Source organism: Anneissia japonica, unplaced genomic scaffold, assembly GCF_011630105.1.
Source record: "Anneissia japonica isolate Jap-2015-1 unplaced genomic scaffold, ASM1163010v1 scaffold287714_len2871179_cov188, whole genome shotgun sequence".
Classification (NCBI taxonomy): domain Eukaryota; kingdom Metazoa; phylum Echinodermata; class Crinoidea; order Comatulida; family Comatulidae; genus Anneissia; species Anneissia japonica.
This window is the reverse complement of record NW_022755542.1, coordinates 1867365-1890121: the sequence shown is the minus strand read 5'-3', so window position 1 is coordinate 1890121 and position 22757 is coordinate 1867365. Positions and strand designations below refer to the sequence as shown.

Sequence of the window (22757 nt, the reverse complement as noted above, 5' to 3'; positions counted from 1 at the left end):
GTTCCTGTTCTGCTGTTCACAGGCGGTGTACTGTATGGTCAGATCAGAGCGGTCAAGGGTCAAAAGTTTCCAATTTAGCAAGAGGGCGCCATTCATGCCTTATTACAGAATTTGCACGCGTAAATCCAGGAGAACGCTATCTTGTGTTTATAAGATCTTTGCTGATAACTAATCAAGATAGAGGGCTCTGTTTTAGTCCTCCTGTCTTCATAGCACAGTTGAACATTGTATGCCTAACAATATACGGAATTTATGATCACTGCATTGGTGATTATTATTGATTGATACCTACCCTCTGGACCTTCGATTCTGCTCACATTATTCACTACTGTTGAATCATCTGCTGGTACATCTTGTACTATCAACTCAATCTCCTTCACATCTAAAACACATTCATATGAAGTAAAAAAAAAAAATATATATATAATAATTATAAAAATATAATAAAGAATATTGTCATATAATATTTACAGGTCTCCCTTTAATTAAGATCACTTTTAGAACGGAGTTTCTATGGTCTTTAGCAGCTTTGGTCTGTAATTAGAATAATGAAGATAACAGACATTTGTTAATTTGGGACCACAGAAAAGTGGTATGTAATTATTAGAAGAGGTTTTTAATTTGAGGGTCTTTAATTAGGAGATCTGTAGTGTAATAACATTAAGTAGTATAATTTATGAAACTCACTGTTTCCAGTTAAAGACAATACACAACATTATTCTTTCAAATTAAAACCAATAGTTTTTTAAAAACTAGAGGCAGCTCAATACCAAATCAATTATTATTATTTTTTTTTACTTAACATATTATTTGTTATTCTTATTTTTGCTATATAATACCAGTGGTCCGAAGAGGGGAGATGCCACTTATGGAAGATCTGGTTTGGTTAATATCTTTTTTTATACACTTTATTTAGAGAGGATTACTCTTCTAGCTTGTCCTGGAAGGTCAGCTTATATTCAGGTCTGCAGTTGAATAATTGAAATGGAATGATGCTTTTATAAAGTCTCATTATGAGGCTAAGGGAGTGGAGGTGAGTCACAAGATCTGAACCTAGGATGCTAGAATTAAAAGTCAAGTATCTTAAACATGAAGCTACACCTCTCACTCAAGGGAATTCTCAACGCACCTTCTTCTCACAATGGTCGTATTCGACCGATCGTTCTTCATTAAACCACGCCACCTGCGCAGTGGTAAAATATTACTTAACAAAGACGACCAGTCAACAAAAAAACTAGTAAATACTTGACAAAACAAAATGCCAGAGTTACCGTGATACACGCTGTGTAATTAGGTTGCTAAGGGTTTTTCGTAAAAAAAAATTTATCATTCAGTTTTTGAATTTGGTTAACCTACAATTATTTTTTGACTTCATGTGGCTAATTATTATAATTTTTATTTTCTGAAATTTAATCTAAATTATATTAACGCAAATGTTGTTGTTAAACCGACCAATCAGCCATGTTTGTTTTGGTCACATGGATAGCTAAATGATGATTAACGCACTCTGGTTTACGTTAATTTTTATTGTCAACAAAGTTTATACAAACCAGTCAAATGAAAATAATACTCAACAAAAAACCGTAGTCAACGAAATGAACCAGTCGAATAAGCCCAATGCTACTAATAGCTTTTGTATAAAAAAATTATGTGTATAATGAACATACCCTGGCCTGTTTTCTCGGCAATCTCTTTCTTATACTCCAGAATATCCTTCTCAGTCATCTTGTCAAAGGGGTTTGGCGTGTAGGACGTGTACAGCACCGCCTCCTGCTGGTAATCCCGTTGGATAATACCTTTGGATGCTGCTTTCACATTATCACTCGTTGGATTCCCTTGCTGATGGAATGAAATGAATGAAAGTTTAATGGAGGGCAATAATTTGCCTCAACCTTCTCAAATGCTGTTTATCTCCTCAGAATGAGTTATCTGTACACTTTGAAGAATAACACCCAAGATATTTATTCTGCACTACTAATGATAAAACATGTATACCTTAAAGTAAATGGACAATACAATGTTAGATTACAAACAAAAAGATGCATGTTAATTACAATTAAAATTGCATTAAGATATATAAACTTTCTTCAAAGAAAATAAATTCTTACAGAATTCTTATAGTAGTAAATCACAATATTATAACCTATTTTTTTTATATACTTAAGATCGATTATAAGCTGTAGCAGACTAATAGGAAGTAAGACACTTTTGCATCGCATTCAATTTATATTAATTATTATTATAAAATGAATGTAGCTGACAAACTTCGTTTTATATTTTTTCACCTAAACACTAATTGAAATTAAATTATCATTATCGTTTTTAATATAAGTAGTAAAACACCTTCGTGTAACAGGTTTTTTTTGTGTTACATTCAATCTTATTATTACAAAATAATTGTAGAGTACAAAATTCTTTTTTATACTACTTTTTACATACAGACTAATCAAATTTACTTAAAAAAGCAATGTAAGATATCATTATTATTACAATCATTTATTTAAGATATTCTACCGAAACAGGACATACAAGAGTGTAATTTCATCAGCCAATGCACTTAGTATTCCATCATCACGATAATGGAGATAATTCCGATAGCATATTGATGACTTAAACTGAGTTTAATTTCAACATACAATACAATGAACTGATCAACATATTGTAGATATTATTAGCTGAGATGAAATTACATATTAATATTGAGTAATAAATCATGTGATCGTTTTGTCTTGTAAATTTCTAAGGCACTTTCATACGGCACATAAATATATTCTGTTATGCTGGTGTAACACTGTCAGCAAAAACTGTAACTTAATCTTCTTAGCTATATGCCACATTGTTTTTTTTGTTTTTTTTAGTTTTTAAATTATGGCTGTTGTACAATTTGAAAGAAATGTTAGTGATACAAAAAAACATATGACATAATACATAAAGCAGACAACATTATCTTACCCACCACCAAAACAAAAGGGATCCAAGTGCTCAACAATCGTGAAATTAATACTGTAATGAATACCACAAGCTATTTCAGATCCTTGGAATAAAACAACTGTTTGTATTTTTTTAAGGGGATACCAATAACAATAGTCTAAAAAAATTACTGTGTATCATAACATTATTATTTGTATTTCAAATTGACATCTATATTGATTTTGAAATCTATTTCTAATTGCAGTGTTGAAGGTTATCATGCTGGAGCAGCCCCCACTCGAAGGAATATTTATACAAACTGATATTGCCCTTAAAAATGAAGATAATTCCTTTACAAATGGACAGAGCACTAGCATGGTGGAAAGATAGGAGAGAGACAGAGACAGCATGAGGGACAAAGATCAACATAAACCTGTACAATTCAGAGTAAAAAACTACCTGCTGTAACATATACAAAATTCAAAGCAACAGAGTTTATTATTTGAGATGTTGAATCATTCCTATAAATGTTTAATATGGACATGTTTCCTTGAAATGCATAGTTTCTGTAAAACATGCTATTAAAGTATATGAACACCAACTATACATACATTAAATAATCTTAGTGGAAAAAATAAACACAGAAGAGAGCATTTGCAAAGAAGGGATACAGTGAAGGAGCGAACTAGTATATTGTAATTTTTGTGATTTGTATGTTGTTAAATATAGCAAAAAATTTATGAAAAGAAATATTGTTTCAGTATTTAAATTTGATGCATCTGGTGGAAATTGACAGCAAAACTGATCACTTACCAAAACCAAAAATGTAAATGAAATAATTATTTTGGAAGAAAACATATATGCAACATACAAAAAGTGGTGATGTGCTTTGCTTGAGTATTACCATATTTAGTCAACTGAAACATAAAATCTGATATTCATCACGGTACAACAGGGATACAACACTGAGGGTGTAACGTGTGGTGATGAAACACAAATGTATATGTGGTATACAACATAGATTGTTACATATGATATACCTTACGGTCATCCTCAAGACGATCCGAGGAGTTGGATAACGGTGCATCACTAGAAAACTACGAGAAAGTACAAATGCACAAACGAAAAGATCAATCTACGGGTTTAGCATGTGGTTTGTGATGGGAACAACGTGAACAAACACCGTGGATTACATGTCAAACTTTACATTTTTAACGATTATACTATCATAGCAAACAGGCTTTAATATAAAAATGACACATAATTCATGTGACTTATTTTGTATGCCACTGCACTTGGTAAATAAGTCACATTTCGTTAAGTACAATTTCACGTAATTCACAGAAATTTAGTGTTAAAATCTGATATAGCAAATGGCTTTATAAGAAATATAATCTAAATTCTAATGAAAATATATATGAGCATTAGTTAAAACACTTACAAATTTGAAATTATAAATAATTTGTTGGTCAATAGCTAATCTCAAATTACCAAACTATTTTATATGAAATTATAAACAATACAGTTACTGTAAGATGATTCACAAAACAATGGTACATTATCATACTGTTATAATCAAACATGCAATCCAAAATTTAATATGTTAATGTCTGTATATACCATGTCTTGATGTTATGCATGGATGTCAAGGTCAAAAATATTCATGTTGTAATGTTCTTACAGATGTGAGCAGATATATCAGTAATAAAACTATTTATCTTGTAATGTCTTACACTATACGAGTGGCTATATAACTGTCCACACATTATTAATACTGTAATTGTTCAATTACACAGTTGTTGGTTTGCATAGCATAGTAATCCATGCTGTAATAATTGTAAGGATTAAAACACCTGTAAAATTCAGACGCCATTCAGAATTAAAAAGAGATTCAAGAATTATCTGAAAATTGATTATTGAGTCAGATTTTAGAAATTTTGTGCTTGACAAAATGATAAAAGTTATTGAGTGACTATTAAATGCAAAATTGTATTAATAGTTCAAATGATCACAACTCTGGTTTGAGATATTAGAGAGCTTTCAATTGGGCAATGATGTAAAATAGATTCACTTGTATGTGACTGTCCTAATGTGTTTTGCATTATGCTGACTTGGACTAAATTAAAATTCTATGGCATTGCGTTATCGAAAACTCCGTATTAAAACCAACAAGAAACTGTGCATATATCAAAATAACATGTTAAAAAATGTAGATAGCAATTATCACACATCATTCTCTATGGTAACCGATTCATAATCAGTCAATTTTATTGTCAAAATCATACTGATTTAATTACAGCATCATAAATTTAGTAGTTACCCACAAGGCAAATTTAATAGTATAAAGTGTGAGGGTAAATTCTTGGAAAACCCCAAACACAAAATAGTAGGGGTTGCTAAATTAATGAATTTGATCTAGTTTTGTTTGATAATTATGCTTCAGTTTATGTATTTATTTCAACAATTTTGAGTGTAACCTTTCCAGCTAGGCTGATATCCAGGGGCACTCTACAATATCAGTATGCTGCTACACCATGTAGGCAATATCATGTGCAAAATACTATACTTTTTTTAAAGACAAATTTTGTATATACAAATATAAACTAAACAGAATCAGTTACCATGAATGTTTATTTTTGCTTATGAATATTTAAAATCAATAACAATGGAATATGTGCTAACCTGTGGTGGTTTTTGCCAGGTTACCCCAGACAACACCTCTGATATTGGACCAGCAGTCTTCTTGTCATCATAGAAATCATTCTTCAACTAATTAGGAAGGAAAATAATAATTATTCAATAATAATATATTCATTAAAAAATTAAATAATTTATTCATTTTGAGAATGAGAAGCAAAAATAAACATTTTATTTCACCGTGGATACTGGTGCTTTTTTTTTATTTATTTTTTTTATAAATAACTGTTGATTGATTTACAATGAATGATTCCTCTAAGCCTCCCCTAAAAAAATTGTTGCTAAGGATCCATAAAACTGACAATTAGTTGAGAAACATGGCTGAGTACGTGTGTGAGACTATAAATTAAAATGTCTGTGTTTGTTGGACAAATTTTCTGCTCCCCTCCTTTAATAACACATTCTAATTGGTCAGTTGTTAAACTTGATTGATATTATAGAAAGGTCCTTAGTAACACCATGATAATAAAGCTGGCAAATGATGAGCATTGTTATGTTAATGTCAACATCAACGAATATGATAATAATGCAATTAAAATTGGTGGTGAAAATAGAAAAATAAAAGTATGAAAATAAAAACCACATATAAATGTGATATTATCATTACAACGATTTGTATTACCTCTCGTCTCTTGTTCTTAAATTCCTTAGGGTTATCACCTTGCTTGGCAAATTGTTGCGGATCCTGAATAACTATTGAATCACCACCAGTTCCATCTTCAGATGTAATCCACTATGATAAAGAAAAATTATTTAATAAATATATTAATTACTAATAAAAAATAGTTGAAGTTGTATGTATTCACATTTGTAACGTTACATTACAGTCTTATGGTAAGTCAGTGCTTCATAACAGCCTATCAAAGGATAGAAAATATCAGGCTGTTTTCATTTTTGTGTTTGACTGCTACTTTAATATCCTAATGTGTAAAAGTGCTTTAGCAAGTCGGTCAGGTTTCATATCTTTAATAATGATGTGCAACATTGACTAAATCCTTTCATGCATAATTCAAAATTTTAAATTAGGTTATAATTTATTAATTCAAATCTATGAATAAAGTTTATGATCCATATTCAGTGACTCTTCATAAATTGGTCATTAAAAGTATGTAATTACATTTAATGTTGTATTGTGGGAGGAAAAGTCTATTACAAAAATAGGGTTGTTTTAAAGGCAGGATACTATGCATGAATATTACAACCTTTTATATATGGGAATTATATTAACTATCTGGAAAATACCGAATATTATTGCTAGATTACAACATGCAACATATTATTCATAGACAAGACAAAATTATGCAAAAAAAGCAAATGTCAGCTAGCATCCTACAGGCTTGTTTGAATGACATAATTTCCCACTTGATGGATTGAATTACTGTGTATGAAATATCACCTACATAAATACTTTAATTAAAAAAACATCTCAATTAAGTTATTATTAAGTTGAGACAGTAGCAACTAATACAATTGTCGTTTACTAATCAGTCTGGTATCGCACTTAATTTAATAAACCATGTTACATAAAAGCAAAGAGCTGGGAAGAAACAGACACAAGCTTCATGACCATAATAAAATTTTACAAAAAGAATTATACAGAATAATAAAATGTTACAACATGTGTACTACCTGTATATATAATTCTAGATACTTATGTCATGCTATTAAGTTTAATGTAACAAATCTGTGTTTTTTTTGCCCATATACAGGTTTGAAAATGTCATACCAAATATCACTTCTGGAAAATTTGCAGTTACTTTTAAGCTTTGAACTAACTTTCAAGTAAAAAGTACATTATGCCCTGTTGCCACTTGTCTGAAGTAAAGTGCACATATATTTGCATGCCTGTTGTAAATTTCCTTCAGGCTTAAGACCATCTGACGTGGCTCTAGTGTGGACAGGTAGTTACAAGGTGTTACAATTTTGTTTGCATTTCTTTATATGCCTTCGTATAATAATAATAGTTAATGGTTTTAAATTTATATAGCGCAAAATACAAAAGTCTCTATGTGTTGTAAACACAAGTGTAGAGATGTTTGGAAATGGGAAAGAAAAAAAATTAAAGATGAAAATTACTATGTGAGTTACTACCAGCAGATTGCTAGCTATGTAAAAAAAACATTTTTTAAAGATTTAAATCTTACTTTGGTTTTTGTCTTTGGACTTGAATCGCCATCCTCCTGTATTGTCACCTCCATTTTGGTGTACTGGTTTGGTGTGTTCAGCCATTTTGTCTTCTCCTTCTGTTGCCGTTTATTTGCCAGCTTCAGCGGAGATATGTACTTGCTACCATCAATATCGTCGTCGTACACATAAGTGAAGTTTGTGGAGATGGGCGGGTGGGCAACTTCGCTGCGAGGTTTCGGCTCATGTTGCACCACAGGTTGATGATAAATATAACCAGTCTTGTAGCCCTAAGTAAAAGTGTATTGTAGCGATTTGTAGTTCAAATGCTCATGTCTATGTCAAAGGTCAAATGACAGATTTTTTTAGCTCAATATTCAATAACTGTGAATTAATAAACTCTATATTATGCAGAAGTACACATGATTTATTTGCTGTTATGACTTAAAATTTTACACAAAAATATACACTTGAATACGAAATGGCATATTGGGAAGAAAGGAAAAGGATTTTATGTTAAATATGAATATTGATCTGTTTCTCAGTGACTTCCAATATCAATCATCAAAGCAATGGACACTGGATACACAAACAAACATTAGAATGGCAAATCTCGAATTAGCACCTGTAAAATTAGGTCAGAGGTCATAGTTTACTATCTAATCATATTTATCGATTGATTATTAATTAATTGAATCACTTCCGAACACATGCACAAGTATATCCCGTTACATTTTCAACGATGTGCATTTGTAAGTTATTGTTCTGGTACCAGACAGGTTGACGGTAAGTGAGCTGTTAGCAACATCGATTAAGGAAACATTAAGATGCTTCCATCAACTGTTTGTAAAGAACTGGGTTATATTCTTAAAAGGTTGCGATTTTTTTAAACATTCATCATTAAAGATGTACAGTCCCCTGAAACAAAAATCAATTTGTGAATAACTTGCTCATTATTGAACTAACTTGAAATAGTTGCTCGGAAAAGGAAAACAAATGCAAAAGTCAGTACAACGCTTACCATGTTGTCTAACTGACGCATCATTGCCTCAAATTCAAGTTCTCCAATCTTCCACTTCTTGCCTTCGCTATCGTTGCCTTTTAAAGCAAACTCGTGCGTCTTCTTCCGTAATTCATCTGGCAGAAGGACCAAGTTGTCAACACCAACAGCCATAGATTTTACCTATAATTAGCGTAGAAAACATCTAAGGTAAATAATAGAAGTAACATAATCAGATTTAGGATCTTGAAACCAGTCACTGTAGTATCCACTGAATTTTCTATCTCCATCCTTTCTTTCTACGATAAATGTGAAATTTTATTGAACTTCTTGAAAAATGTTATTTTTTCATCAGGGATTAATTGATCATAACAATGACAACTGCAACAAACAACACAACAACCTACAACATCATCATCAACAATAACAGCAACAACAATAGCAGTAGCAAAAACAATGCCACCACCACAACAAATTTTATTTAATTTCTTTGATCATAAACACAACCCAACAATAACGACAACAAAATCAATGTATTAACTATTATAATACATCAGACAACTTTGTGTTGCAAAAAATGTGGAGAACAAATTTTAGCATTGAACAGATGATGCACATTTGTAGGGAAATCTTGAATGTTATTTGACTATTGTGGAAACATAGCAGCTAGGAGCTTGTTTACAAGATGTGATTAGTACTTGATAATATTATTACATGGAGTATATGAGTCATCCAGAGACTTTATTGCTACTTAACATTCCCACCAATAGATGCCACAAATCCCAGGATGTGCATGAATTCCATACTGTCAAACACCAACTAGATCACATTTCAGATTCCAATGATGTATCAGAAGTCATGTGAGGGAACCTGGATGTCCCAATTCCAGGTGGACTTGGAAACTGAAGTTTATGGTTTCCAGGGGTTTTCCCAGGGTGTGACCGGAACTACAGACTGGTGCAGCATAAATCAGTGTTCAGTTGTAGAACCAATTGAAGTAGATTGTTACATGCACACATTAGTTCACTTGAAAAACTTTCAACAAGTATATTTGTTATAAATTTCAAAACTAAATGCAGAATCTTTCAAACCTGGTCTATGGCCTGTGACCTGTCTCCAAAGAAAATGTTCTTAATCACTTGGTAAAATAAGGTCATAGGTTAAAGTGTCAAAAACAAACAATAGTGTTCTCATATTAAACGATATTGTGCTATGAATTAAAATGTGGAGATAACAAGAATCTATAAAGAGGCTCCCCATAGATACCTGATGAAACTGAATACAAGAGATGTACTTTAAAGGGTCAAATGTCATAATGGCAGCTGCTAATGTTCATATCGTAAGTGATATTCACATTTTGTTTCATGAACTTTGAAATATTCAATTTTCAACATTAAAATATTTAAAATATAATCAAGTTTTCTACTGTATGCGGTTTTATAATTTTCTCTTCACTATGATATATAGAAGTAAAATTTTTATTTGGGGTGGAAAATCAGGATTAGGAAAAAACTTATTTTTCAGTGCCACTTATTAAAACAATAACTACAATTTGAAAAAAATGAAATACATCTGAAAAAAAATATTTTTATAATATTTGAATGCTTGAAATATTACATAAAATTCTGCTGTCTTTTGAAGGCAACTTAATGTCAATTTAAGATGAGATAGCATAGTAAGCCGAAAGTAAGACTGAAGGAGCAGCATACTTGTGGTAAGCCATGGATAGTGGCGTAGTGCCTGTGAAGACGCACTTTGTATTAAAATACTTAACGAGCTTACTTCAAATGATTATTCATAAGAATCAAGAGGAGTTATGTGCTCCATGCACATACCTAACCAAAGTGCATACCTACCAACATTCGAATATCAAAAATAGGGACGCTATTCATTGGTGCCAATAAGAATTAAAACAATATTTTGTTAACGGGGAGAATGCCAGCAATTACAAATAATTTGGTTTTTATCGAAGGTAAATTTAGCTAGGCTCTAGCATGGGGACCACACTGCTAAACTGTCAGTCTGTGGCCACCGCCAATTTATAGGTGCTCAATGGCCGAGTATAGCTAGGCCTAAGTAGTAGAAACTGACACCAGATCTAGTTTAAAAATTGTTCAATTTACGAATACCTTTTGGTACCAAGGGGTACGTAATATGGACGCTTAATTACTGTACTTACAAATAAAATCTCTGTGGATTTTTTTTAGCAATGTGAAACTGTCATTTTTGGGCTTTAGGTAGCCAGGTTTTTCTCTCATAATATTTTCCCGTAACAAAATTATACTAAATATGACAATACAATGTGATAAATACTGATTATCAAAAACATAAAAATAAAAAAGTGTAAATAAGAACATAATTATTATGATGTTTTAAGTCAAAAATTCTCATCAAAATCCCATTGGACTATCATTATTTCTGGTTACATCAAACAAAATCCAACCGGATTAGCAACCAATAGGAATTGGATTAGCACTTAATCTCGCCAGCTAAAGCTGCAACACTCATTAATCCTGAATGCACTATCTGAATTTGAGATAATTTTTAAATGTTATACATACAACCTTTTAATATGTTTTTTTTTACATTTTTTAAACAATTTTTTTTATTGAGGCATTACTTAGAGTCACCCTTGTATATACTTGATTGGTTTTCTTTTATATTGTTACATTGTTATTTTTGTTATACATTCTATTGGTACTCAATTAAAAGTAAGCTAGCCTTACAGGTAATCCCTATAGTAATAATGTTTATGTATTTACTGTCATTAAATACACTTTACATTTGTGATGAGTACCTAATAAATCAAATCAAATTAATATCAATTGGTTATATAAATAGAATGTGTCAAAAATAATCATAAGTGTCCGTACCTGTATTTCACAAGCTGCCATAACTGTGAATAGGTTGAAGTACGCCTCTTCAATAGTAGCTCCGCAACAGAGCACACCATGGTTACGCATAAACATGACCTAAAATGGCAGATAAGAAGTACAGCATTTTTCATAAAGAACTAAGAAATGTTTTATATAAACTACCATGCACATTTTCAATTTCTACAAATGGGCAGAGCAGTCAAGATACATGTTGGGTAATAAGGTTTACCCTAATGTTTAAGTCATTCAACAAATAGTCCCTATTATGAATAATTAATCATGTATTTAATGCAGTGCTTGTTATTTCAAAATGGCAGGTAAACTATACTTAACTTTAAATTATAGATAAGTGATTTTGGTAGACAAAAGGAAAGAGTGAGAATGAGGGAATTAGCTTTCTATTTGGAATGGCTGTTAAAGGATAATTGTATAGTTATCAACATGGCATTGAAGTTTTTTAACAAAACACAATCCTGACAGAAAATCCAATCAATTTTGCATATTTTTGTAAACTTAAGCAGATTCGTTCTTGTGAAAAGGAACAGAAGAAATGCAGGCATATGTAGTTTTTTTTTTTTTTTTACTCTAGATTGTAGGTGAACAATTTTCAAATGCAAAGTGTTGTTTTCTTCACATCTCTGAAGAGGGGTTTAGCGGTGTGCAATGTTGTATGACGTATTGCCTATAATTTAAATGAGATTTTAATCTGTGATTCAAATTTATGACACCCATTTTTTCTCAGCTTAAAAACACCTCCACTGTTAATTCTCATAAATGAAACACTTTAGAAAAGCATCACAGTTATTTAATCGACACGTGTTTTCTGATAGATGTGAGGAAAATACAAATGAAAATTATGAGATATTTAAAACAATTTAAAAATATAAATATATACTCTATCTGGATAGGTATCTACCAACAGTGGAAATGGAATTTTTAAGGGTCTTTCCTAGTGCTTTAAAAATCCAAAACATTTAAGCAACAGGGCACTTTGTGTATAAATTACCCTGGTTTATATACAAGATTCATTATATAATTGAATATACTTATTTTCAGAAATATCTTATTATTGAAATCAGAGATAAAGGCAGCATCAAATTTACTAACACGGTATGATAATCAGATCCGATAAGTGCTAATGCGTATGAAGCTATGGGAACGACCCGGACAATTTATTTGCTAGTTTTACCAGATGGTTTACTAAATATCTCAGCTACGCCTCAACATTTCAAAGCGAGTCAGTTAAAGCTGCTGAAAGAATATTAGATTGAATCGATATCATTCTCTCTATGATACAAAAAAAAATATATATAAACTGAAACAGCCAATACACATTAGATCTACATCCATCAGCCAATTTTTGATGTATTATCAGTGGCATAAAATGTCTTGTTGACAACCATTCTTATTAAAAAATATTTCTCCTTATGTTCAATCTTTCCTGTCAGACCTAAAAGATTCATAATTTCTGTCTTCTCCCCATCCACCTTCCTACTGTCCTATATCTAGTTATTTAATAAAACTAAAACTGAATTGAATTCATCTTGTTATTGTGGATTTCAAGGTTTTATAGTTGTGCAATGTCGGTGGCAACAAGGGTACAGGAGAGAGGGGGTGCTGGACTACTGTCAGTTGACACTGGACACCATCGGAGAAGAACCAATTATTTCATCGGGAAATTACTTTCAAAAGCATTTTTACCCCCCAAGTCATTTACAGTTGTCAATTCATCGTCAGGAATCTTGTACCTCTCAATGCATTGGGGACCTTATATCCCCCCCCCCCTTCAGAACATTGGACCCCTTGTCAGGAATCTCTAGCGCCACCTGGGAAGCTTGGATTGGGCTGTGGATATTACATACTGTGGGTTTACCATTTGGATGTGTTATGTTAGTGTATTGTACCTGCAAAGAAAGGCAACCATATAAATAATTAAATAATAGATTAGAATAGAGCTTTGAATTTAGCACTGTATGGTTTTCAAAGCCAGTTTTCTGTATTTTCCAATCCTTGTGCATGCGCTGGAATGGGTATTATGATTCTCATTCTAAAAGTTTGCACTATCTTTAATTCACCTGATCCTTGATCCTGATAACATTCAAGCCTTGTAAACGTAAGAATACTGTCATCAATAGATGTCTATACAACTTCCATTGTAGCTATCATTAGTTAGCAATTCTTAAGCCTCCAGGCTATAATATATTAGTTTTTGTATGATGATAACACCTGGCATTAACCTAGAATAATATACTCAATCATTACCTACTTTCCTTGCATTTAATTTTTACCTAAGGACATTAGGTACCTGAATATCCCACAAGCAGTTGGGCCCTAGATATTTAGAAATTGTGGTTAAAACTCTAAGGTTGCATAAAAGTACTATTAAACTGCCTGCAGCATTAGTTATATAAATGTTTATTAGAACATATTAGTCTGCAAATATGATCAATCCCTTGCATAGAATCTTTTTTTGTTAATAGTTCTTATGTAAAAGCTGCAGTTTACTGACTACCTAAAAAGTAGGCATACTCTATTTTTGAGTGCATTGTAATTCACATGGTAAGAAGAAATAATGATCAAACTTTTCAAAGGTGAAATGTCTTTCCTAATAATGAAAGAATTGCCAATTGTACTTGCTTTAAAACTGATTTGGTTATAATAATAGAGATAAGGCTTCACTATCATGGATGAACTTTCCTAGAACTAAGTGTTAAGATAGAAGTGTTTTCTCATTGATGAATTGAGCCATCAGACTAGATGTGCATCAACTGCAATAATTATGTTTACAATATATACAAACAGTAGATCGTGCTGTACACGCTGAATGGAGTATTTAGAGTTTTTGATTGGCTATCACCTTGGTTTACAATTAGACATTTTTATACCTGCCAAAAGTCGTTGTATTTTTCTATCCACACACATTTCTCTCACCAACTTATGATTAGAAAATGAATCATTAAACCACTGAATAGCAACTGCAGTGGCAGATCCAGGAACTAAGAATAGAGGGGGCCTCCAAGGAGGGACCTTTCAGATAGACATGATTATGGCAATTCTAGATGGCTGGGAATGGCACTCTCAGAGTTAAATTTGAATATAATTTTTTTTATTTTCTCAATGTTTTTAATAATTTTGGGACCTGAATGGTCACAAATGCTGGAAGTGGGTACCAAAAAACTTACCTTGTTGTTAGGGCCAAGTGATCTGATAATTTTATCTTTATCTTCCTCTTCTACCATGATTCCCGTATAGTCCAAATAGGAGACATCACCTACTAGCAGTGATTCTTGTGAAATAGGTAATAAGCCACATTTCATTGATGACACCTAATAAAACAATAAATTCAATGGGTTCATTTTGTGAGGGTAAAAAGAGAAATAAAAAAGATCATTAAAGATTTAGACTGAATGCACATTTTTCCCCATATTAATGGCCAAAGTTAAGTTTCTGATATTGTAGAACAGACAGGCAAAGTGCAGTCTGCTGGCAACACAAAAATAAATGCAATACCATGTGTTTGGTCAGCCTAGAAGCTTTGGCGAGAAAATGTCTTGTTGTTACAGACCGAAACTGATTAACTATAAAAAGTATATTATTAATTTTTTTTTTAATGAAAAAATATCTTTTATTAATAATAACACTAAGCATAAAGCAGAATAAAAGCAGTGTAGCCCTCTGTCAAATTAAATATTCACTTAGACCCTCTGACCCTTATTTATGCTCACCCCTGCCATAGAATATGGCAATATTGGTATGTAGGTCAAGTTATCTTTATCAGTTATTTCTACTGACTTTATTTGTATGATTTATGTTGTTGATGTAGTCATCATTCACTCAGGTGTCCAATTGTCTGGGTTCATTTGGCTGAGAAAGTGCTGGCAAAGAATTTTTGGGTTGTTAATCAACTAAATAATAACAAATCAGCTCATAGTCCGGGTCATAAAAACATAAGAGCGTTGATTTCCTTTCAGTGAGGTGTGCAGAATGATTCATTTGGGAATACTATGAGCAAAGGAGGAAGTTTAAAAACAGGTTTCACTTTAACCAGGGCGACAGCTCATTTGAGTAAACTCAAAGGGGAGTATGCATGTTTTCTCGTAATACGATGGTAGATTTGCTACTTTAGCTACAACTCACTCCCAAGTTTAAAGTCAGGCTCCGGAGGAGAATTTTTTTTTATATGATTTTTCTAAGACACAAAAAGCATATTCGATGAGAAACTCGGGAAAGGTTAATGAAGATACAGTATATATTTTTTGAATATATAAAACTGGAGGAAAAAGGTGAAAAGAAGAGTGGCGAAAAATTGAACATAAAAAAAAAATCTAAACTTACTGCTGCAGCGGTTGGCGTATGAACATGAATAACACACTTAATATCTGGGCGGGCAGCATGGATCGCCGAGTGAATTGTAAATCCAGCCAGGTTGGGGCCATAGGTTGTGGTTCCTGGGTCGATGATGTTACCAACATTATCGATTTTGATGAGCGAAGATGCAGAAATCTCATGGTACATCAAACCAAATGGATTAATGAGGAAGTGATTCTGGTCGTGAGATACTCTTACCTGTAAAAATAAAATAAATACATATTTTTAAACAGAAATATTAACACAACATCACATGATAGAGAAAAAACTATCTTACCAGATGCAAATATTTAGTATATTTTTAAGGGAAACTCAACATGAATTATCGTTGGGGCTTATCTTGTCATCTGGACGACGTAAGATTGTCCTCAATGCAGTCTTACAATAACCCACCACGTTCGTGATTAACTCACATTGACCCAAAGCGACAATGAATGTTCTGCGTCATATGCAAATTAACAACAAAAAATATTGTATTATAGAACTGGGGGCCCAAGGTTCTCCACATCCCCTTGTTGGTGCCACTCTCTGCTTATGACAAACATATGTCCTGATCATTAATGTTTTGTACTTGTGCTAATTTTAGTCTTTTACGACCCAGACCAAGAATAGATAAAACATTTGTTTAAGGACTTTGATTCTCCTATATGTTGAGCTCCAAACATGGATAAAGTAATTATATCATTTTGTTTCAGATTTATGATTGATGACTAATACAGGCCATGGCCATGTACAAAACATTTTTCACAAGTTTAATACCAAAATAGACATTTTCACATGAATCATTTTGGAATGAGTTCAGATAGTAAAAATATTGGGACCCTGTTTAAGATAAGGCCAAAATGTTTTATGACCATAAAATGTTATAATATTTTATAAATGTAATGCAGCCTATGACCTCGTTAATACAGTATATCATGTAGTAAAAGAAGTAATAATTCAAGTCTGCTTAAAAAAAAAAAACCTAAAAAGTTATTCAATGACATCCCACAATAAACTTAAAGAAAAAAAAAGTTTGTATACTGTATTTAAATAAGTTAAGAGCTTTAAACTTAAAAAAACAAAAACAAAAAAAATATTTTGTTCGACAATAAACTGACCTTAAAATAATCCAATTTCTTTGCACAGTGCCCTTAATTTCTACAGTAAATTTAGGATGCTGTAATATTACAATTTTAATTCCAAATATGGTAATCTTGTTTACATTCCTCATATAATATGATAATATCATAAAGAGCAGACACTATATTGTGATACCAGCATTTGAGTAATTTAAAGTCAACAACTGCTGGAATGTAAAAGCACTAGCATCATTGTGAATCATGGCCTGTTTGTCTCCATACATAATATCAACACATTCAAACTAACAGTTCCACATTTTGACTAATACGATTTGGCTGTGCATAATGAAGAATATTTAGTATCTATCTCGTGAATTTAGGTTAAGAGAATGGGAGAAAGCTGTGTAACAGGGGGTGGGGATCATATAATTTCTGGGACCTAGGGGTAAAGCTTTGATGGGGGTCTATAAGCAGAGAGGCCTCTTGACACACATGGACAACTTTTCAAAGTTCTGAGATGTCAATGGAATTATTTTTTGTATCTGACAGTGCTTGGCCTGTCTGAAGAGGAGATTAATTTCTCGAATTATTGCAACCACTTTAAATAGCCAATCAGACGGTAAAGCTTGGGATGTTTACATTTTTATCATGACTACGCATAGAAAAATAAATTTAAGTTCAATGAAATATCTACATATTGGACTGGCACTATATTTCAGTTTGAATTAGGTCATGGTAAGCAGTTCATCCATATGCTAAGCTAGTGAAGTCTTGAACAGTAATTTACACAGTGATGATGTCAGCCTACTTCACCAGCATCATTAGTCTAACAATTTATAACATCAATTCTTCAGCAGGGTTACCACCATACCTACTGCCCTGGCTTACCCCCCTCCCATTGAAGTGATCGACCTCCTTAGATATAATATATTCCTCTCAAGTTTGGTTTGACTCAAAGACCTTCTAAAAATACACAGTTAAGGGTGGTATGACATATACTGTAGCTAGTGACTACAGTAGCTCATCCCTAATATCTTGGGGCAGTTCATCACAAAATCTTAGAAAACAATTAAGAGTATTTTAGTGTGTACGTTAGTAATTGTGCTTAAAAACAAATTTGTGCTTGAAAATAAGGTGTTCAATAATTTATGGCTGGGACTGCTTGTAAAACAGTAGCTAAGAAATATCTGAGATGTGAAAATGGTAGTAAAGGCATTTGGAGATGAAAGAGATACTGTATTGCAAGAAAATTGTTATAGATGCAAGCTGGAGGCATTTTACAGTAGTTGTTGAGGTGGGATTGTTAATGCATGTTTGTTGCTTTTGAGTAACATTAAAGAAATGGCTTCGTGAGCCTGCACTGTACATGCTCCAGGCCATAGTCAAATAGTCTGTTGCTGAGCTATATTTCTTACAAAAAATTCTGACAGGTTGTCCTGTTTTAAGTGGAATTCAACTTGCTCACAAATTGATATGCAAATTTGTAGATATTTAAAGCAAAATTTAATCATTATCCTACGATATGATTCTTATAGAATAAGTATGCTTGATTAATCAACTAATTAAAGTTAAAGTAAATATATACAAAGAATCTATATTAAGTACTCTTTGGTGTTAGTTTTGGTTCATGTTTGATTATTGATTGTTTTTGCTTTGCATGCCAGTAAGGAGGTTGGATTTGCTATGGACTTATGGACCCTCATAAATAATATAATAAACAAGAACTACCCTATCAGAGTGCTTTTTAAAATTAAGTTTAAATGTCATTGTATTTATTATTTTTATATATTTATGTTTTTATCAGATATTTATATTACGATATTATTTATTATTTTCATTTTATTATATTATTTTCTAAATATCTATTTTTTCCAGAATATATAAATTTTTTTCCAGAAGGCATAAATTTCGAAGACAAAAGCAACCTTCCTGAATACCCAGATAAAAAAATATCAATTTCAAAAAGATAATTGTAACATTAAAGCTAGATTAAGCTTAAATTGTACAAGAAATTTACAATTAATGCTAACTTAATGTGACGTATTGTCTAGCAGTTTAAAATACTGGGAATTTAGACGCCTAATCAAGGAATTCTTGACATGGTATTATCACCAATAGATATAATTGCTGATTAAAATAATACATCTCGATCATCTTGAGTAACAGTAATTTACTGTTTAAACTTGTTTCATATGAAAATATGCTTTTACATTAATTTAATTATAATTTAAAATCTAAATTGTTTTCATCTCATACAGAAATTTGAATATGTTTCTTCAGCATGGATCATATCATCTCGCATTTGATGGTTGTTGAATCATATCGTAATAAAATAACAATAATGGGCTGCCAACTGTAACTGCTTAATTTCAAATTAATTCATACCACGGAGTGGTTCACTTCATCGTCTTACCTCCGCAAGAGTGGTTTCTCAAAATGCTATCCGCCTAACTATAATTCGCTCAAATCGGTATCATGCTGCACACTTTGGGACATATGGGCCGAAGTACCCAAATTTAAGGGTCAAGTTTATATGACCTTTTAATTCTTCAGCAATATGTCTACTACATCGCAAGAGAAGGGAATGATTTCCACTTTTGGTGACCTTTATGCCTTGGCGTATGGGATAAAACTGGGGAAAAAGGCTTGGCTTGTTTAAACTGTTATTGATCTTTCATTTTGATATCCTGTCCATGATAAATCTGCATTTTTTCTTTCACCACTGGCTTTTAAATGGGTGAATTCTAATTAAATGTATACTGGTAGATTTGTTTTTATCCAGAGTTTAACCTAGACAATATAATGAACAATAATATAATGCATAGTGTACAGAATATTTGATCCCCAATTATTCATCACCCACTAACCTATCTTCTGTTACTGTACAAATGGCATTGTAAATTATCAAAACTCTTATACTGAGCATAATAGGGACCTGGATATCACTACAAAAATTCAACAGAAATGAATAATGTATTATATTAAATTCAGTACGAAACTTCCACAATTGAAATAGAATTTCTGGCCAGGTGAACAAATGTTTATTCATATTTTTAAAATATAAGATTATGCCACTTCAAATAATAGTGGTATCATTGTCATTTAATGTATTAGAATGACATCAAAATTATACACTTTGTAGCTAAAAAGCTGAATTGCAGATATTAAACCTATTTAAAATTATATATTTTAATAATTAAAAACATTAAAATATAAAAGGAAAGAAATCATTTGAACTACTAGCATTTCTGAATGTGATGCTAGTTACAGCGAACCTTTGGTTATTATTTTGTACATTTTGTGATAATTATTGATAAGATGCATGAAAATGACTATCAAACTGGATATTAAAAAAAACAAAAACAATTAAACACACATTGTAGTGTCCAATAAAATAATTAACCTGAGGGCGAGGTAGTAGCTAAAGAAACTTATGACATGTGTGGCTTGTGTGAATCTAATTTGCATAAAGCAACCCTTACAAAAATTATTAAACCTCAGAGATTCTAATTACACCTGCTATTTCAGATGATGCCCGCATCGATGTAGCATGCAACAGAGTAGCATTAACATGAAATTTGTTAATGTATTTCTGATATTTATCTGTTTAATTAATAAGATGTTAATGATAATATTACTTCTTATTCATCATGTTTATTAATAATGATTTTGAGTTTTTCTTGCAGTATAAAGATTCAAAAACTTTTATTGGTCTATATGTAAATTACAGAGTCAAGAAAATTAGTGCCGTTGGCTCTTATTTAGATGTAGCAGTGAGCTGGTGCTTATTCTATAATGAGAGTTGTAAGTGTAAATTACAAGCATTTATCATCCAAATTCAATAGGCATATCTAACGTTACTACATTACGAGATGGAATGTTGTTTGTGATGAAAATGAAGACAGTATTATTTATTACATAGAATAAGTAGTTTGGCATTGTGAGAGTTAAGCATGGGAAGGAGGCTAAAACTAATATCTAATCTTATCAATATCATCTTCTTAAATTATTGTCTCTAATAGTAAAGAATATATTATTAATCATTTTCAAGTTTTCAGTGGATACTTAATTTTAAAATATTGATTATTCCGGGATAAACTTAACTGCATGTATAATTATTACCATGGCAACAGGCTGTATATTAATGGCAGATTATCCATCCAGCTGTATTGTAATTTATATAATATTCAGTCCTTGATGAGTTTATGCAATTATCTGTCAGAAGTGCAATCAACTTCCAAGAAGACTCCGGAGTGCTGATTTAATATTTTTCTTTTCTACAGAATCTGATTTTCTGAGCTGATCCCGATATCTTATTTATTAAAATAAAAAATGAGTGAATGTGCTCAGCCTTGCAAATAAATCAAGTTACATCTAACAAATATTGCATAAGTGTGGTTCAAAAGTAACTCTAAAATTTAAGTTTGAACATAATGCTAGAATCGGATTACCGATACCTAATTGTGTTTAAGGATTTTTATTCTCCTTGTCTATTAACCCTTTGATATAAACATGATATATCAGGCTACACCGTACTAATCTACATCATGTAAGTCTGATTTATCGGCTACCGGAGGTTAACAGGTTATAATATTATTTCAATCCCCTGTTTGAAGGCGATTTACTGGCCAATCAGCTAAAAAATGGAAAGTATGCATGATCAAGAATAATTTCAATTGCAAGACTATACATCAAATACATATTTTTATGCCTGTACTGGTGATAGTTTACAAAGTGCTTTCACATTACAGTTATAATATTATGGTCAATTATTTGACCAAATTTCCCGTAAAAAGATGAAGCGAACTTGTACTATTAGATTTAGATAAATTAGGATTTCTTTTAGTGGTAATTATCATATAAGATCATCATTTGGTTTGGCCATATCCACAGCCAGTCAACGACTCCATGTTGTAAGACGGAGATTTCCATGGGTTAGTTCCATGAGATGAGCTAGTTAATTGAAGGCGCAGAGGCGTTAAATCAAGGCTAATCGAACAAATTACATTATCTATTCAAAAATAATAATTTTTTTAAATAATCAAAATCCTGTTATGCATATCAGCTACAGTACATTAAATAGACCTTGTATGTAGATATATGAATATAAGGGCGCAAAGAGTGGGGAGGGGGTAGGGGAGGGGTGAATTAACAAGAGGTTTAGATATTTTAGACAGTTTTAATCAAAAATATAATATATAAATTTATACATATGTTATAACCTGTTACAAAATGTTAAGTTTGGAGGAAAAGGAAATGGCAGCGAAAAAGGGATAGGGAGAGGTAAAGAGGTATGCAGAGAGAAGGGCATAGGCAGAGAGAAAAGGCTACGCAGAGGGAAAGGGATAGCCAGATGGAAAGGGATAGACAAAGGAAAACAGGTAGGCAGAGGAAATGGGGTAGGCAGAGAGACTGGGGTGGTGTGAATACAGTCCATGCCCGCAAACTGTATATGCACAAGGCCTGTTAAGTTAACAATTATCATAATTATTTACTCATTGAAATTATTACTTATTAGATAATTTTACTCCCTAAAAAATAAAAATCATTATCTTTTATCATGATGATCATGAAATTTATCTAATAATCAATGTTAATCAATTATGATTATTTCATAGCAACATCATGATACATGTTCGTTAACTTCATGAATAATGCATACTGGATATGAACTATTCATGAAGTATTTAAGCTAAGATAAAAATCCTGTCACTATATATG

At 31.9% G+C, this 22757-nt stretch overlaps 1 protein-coding gene across 5 annotated transcripts in view; it reads right to left on the bottom strand.

Annotated features, from left to right (window-relative positions):
• The window catches only part of LOC117123618 (alpha-adducin-like), a 74888-nt gene that overhangs the window by 7778 nt on the left and 44353 nt on the right, over positions 1-22757 (bottom strand). For 4 of the 5 annotated variants that reach the window (XM_033269615.1, XM_033269617.1, XM_033269619.1 and 1 more), the window contains 10 exons: positions 15943-16173; positions 14790-14933; positions 11605-11703; positions 8753-8914; positions 7752-8021; positions 6230-6340; positions 5593-5679; positions 3951-4007; positions 1668-1839; positions 293-382 (listed from right to left, as the gene is read on the bottom strand). In XM_033269615.1, coding sequence (XP_033125506.1) covers positions 293-382; positions 1668-1839; positions 3951-4007; positions 5593-5679; positions 6230-6340; positions 7752-8021; positions 8753-8914; positions 11605-11703; positions 14790-14933; positions 15943-16173 — 1423 coding nt within the window. The remainder of the gene's footprint in view (positions 1-292; positions 383-1667; positions 1840-3950; positions 4008-5592; positions 5680-6229; positions 6341-7751; positions 8022-8752; positions 8915-11604; positions 11704-14789; positions 14934-15942; positions 16174-22757) is intronic. The other variant, XM_033269618.1, reaches the window with a different exon arrangement.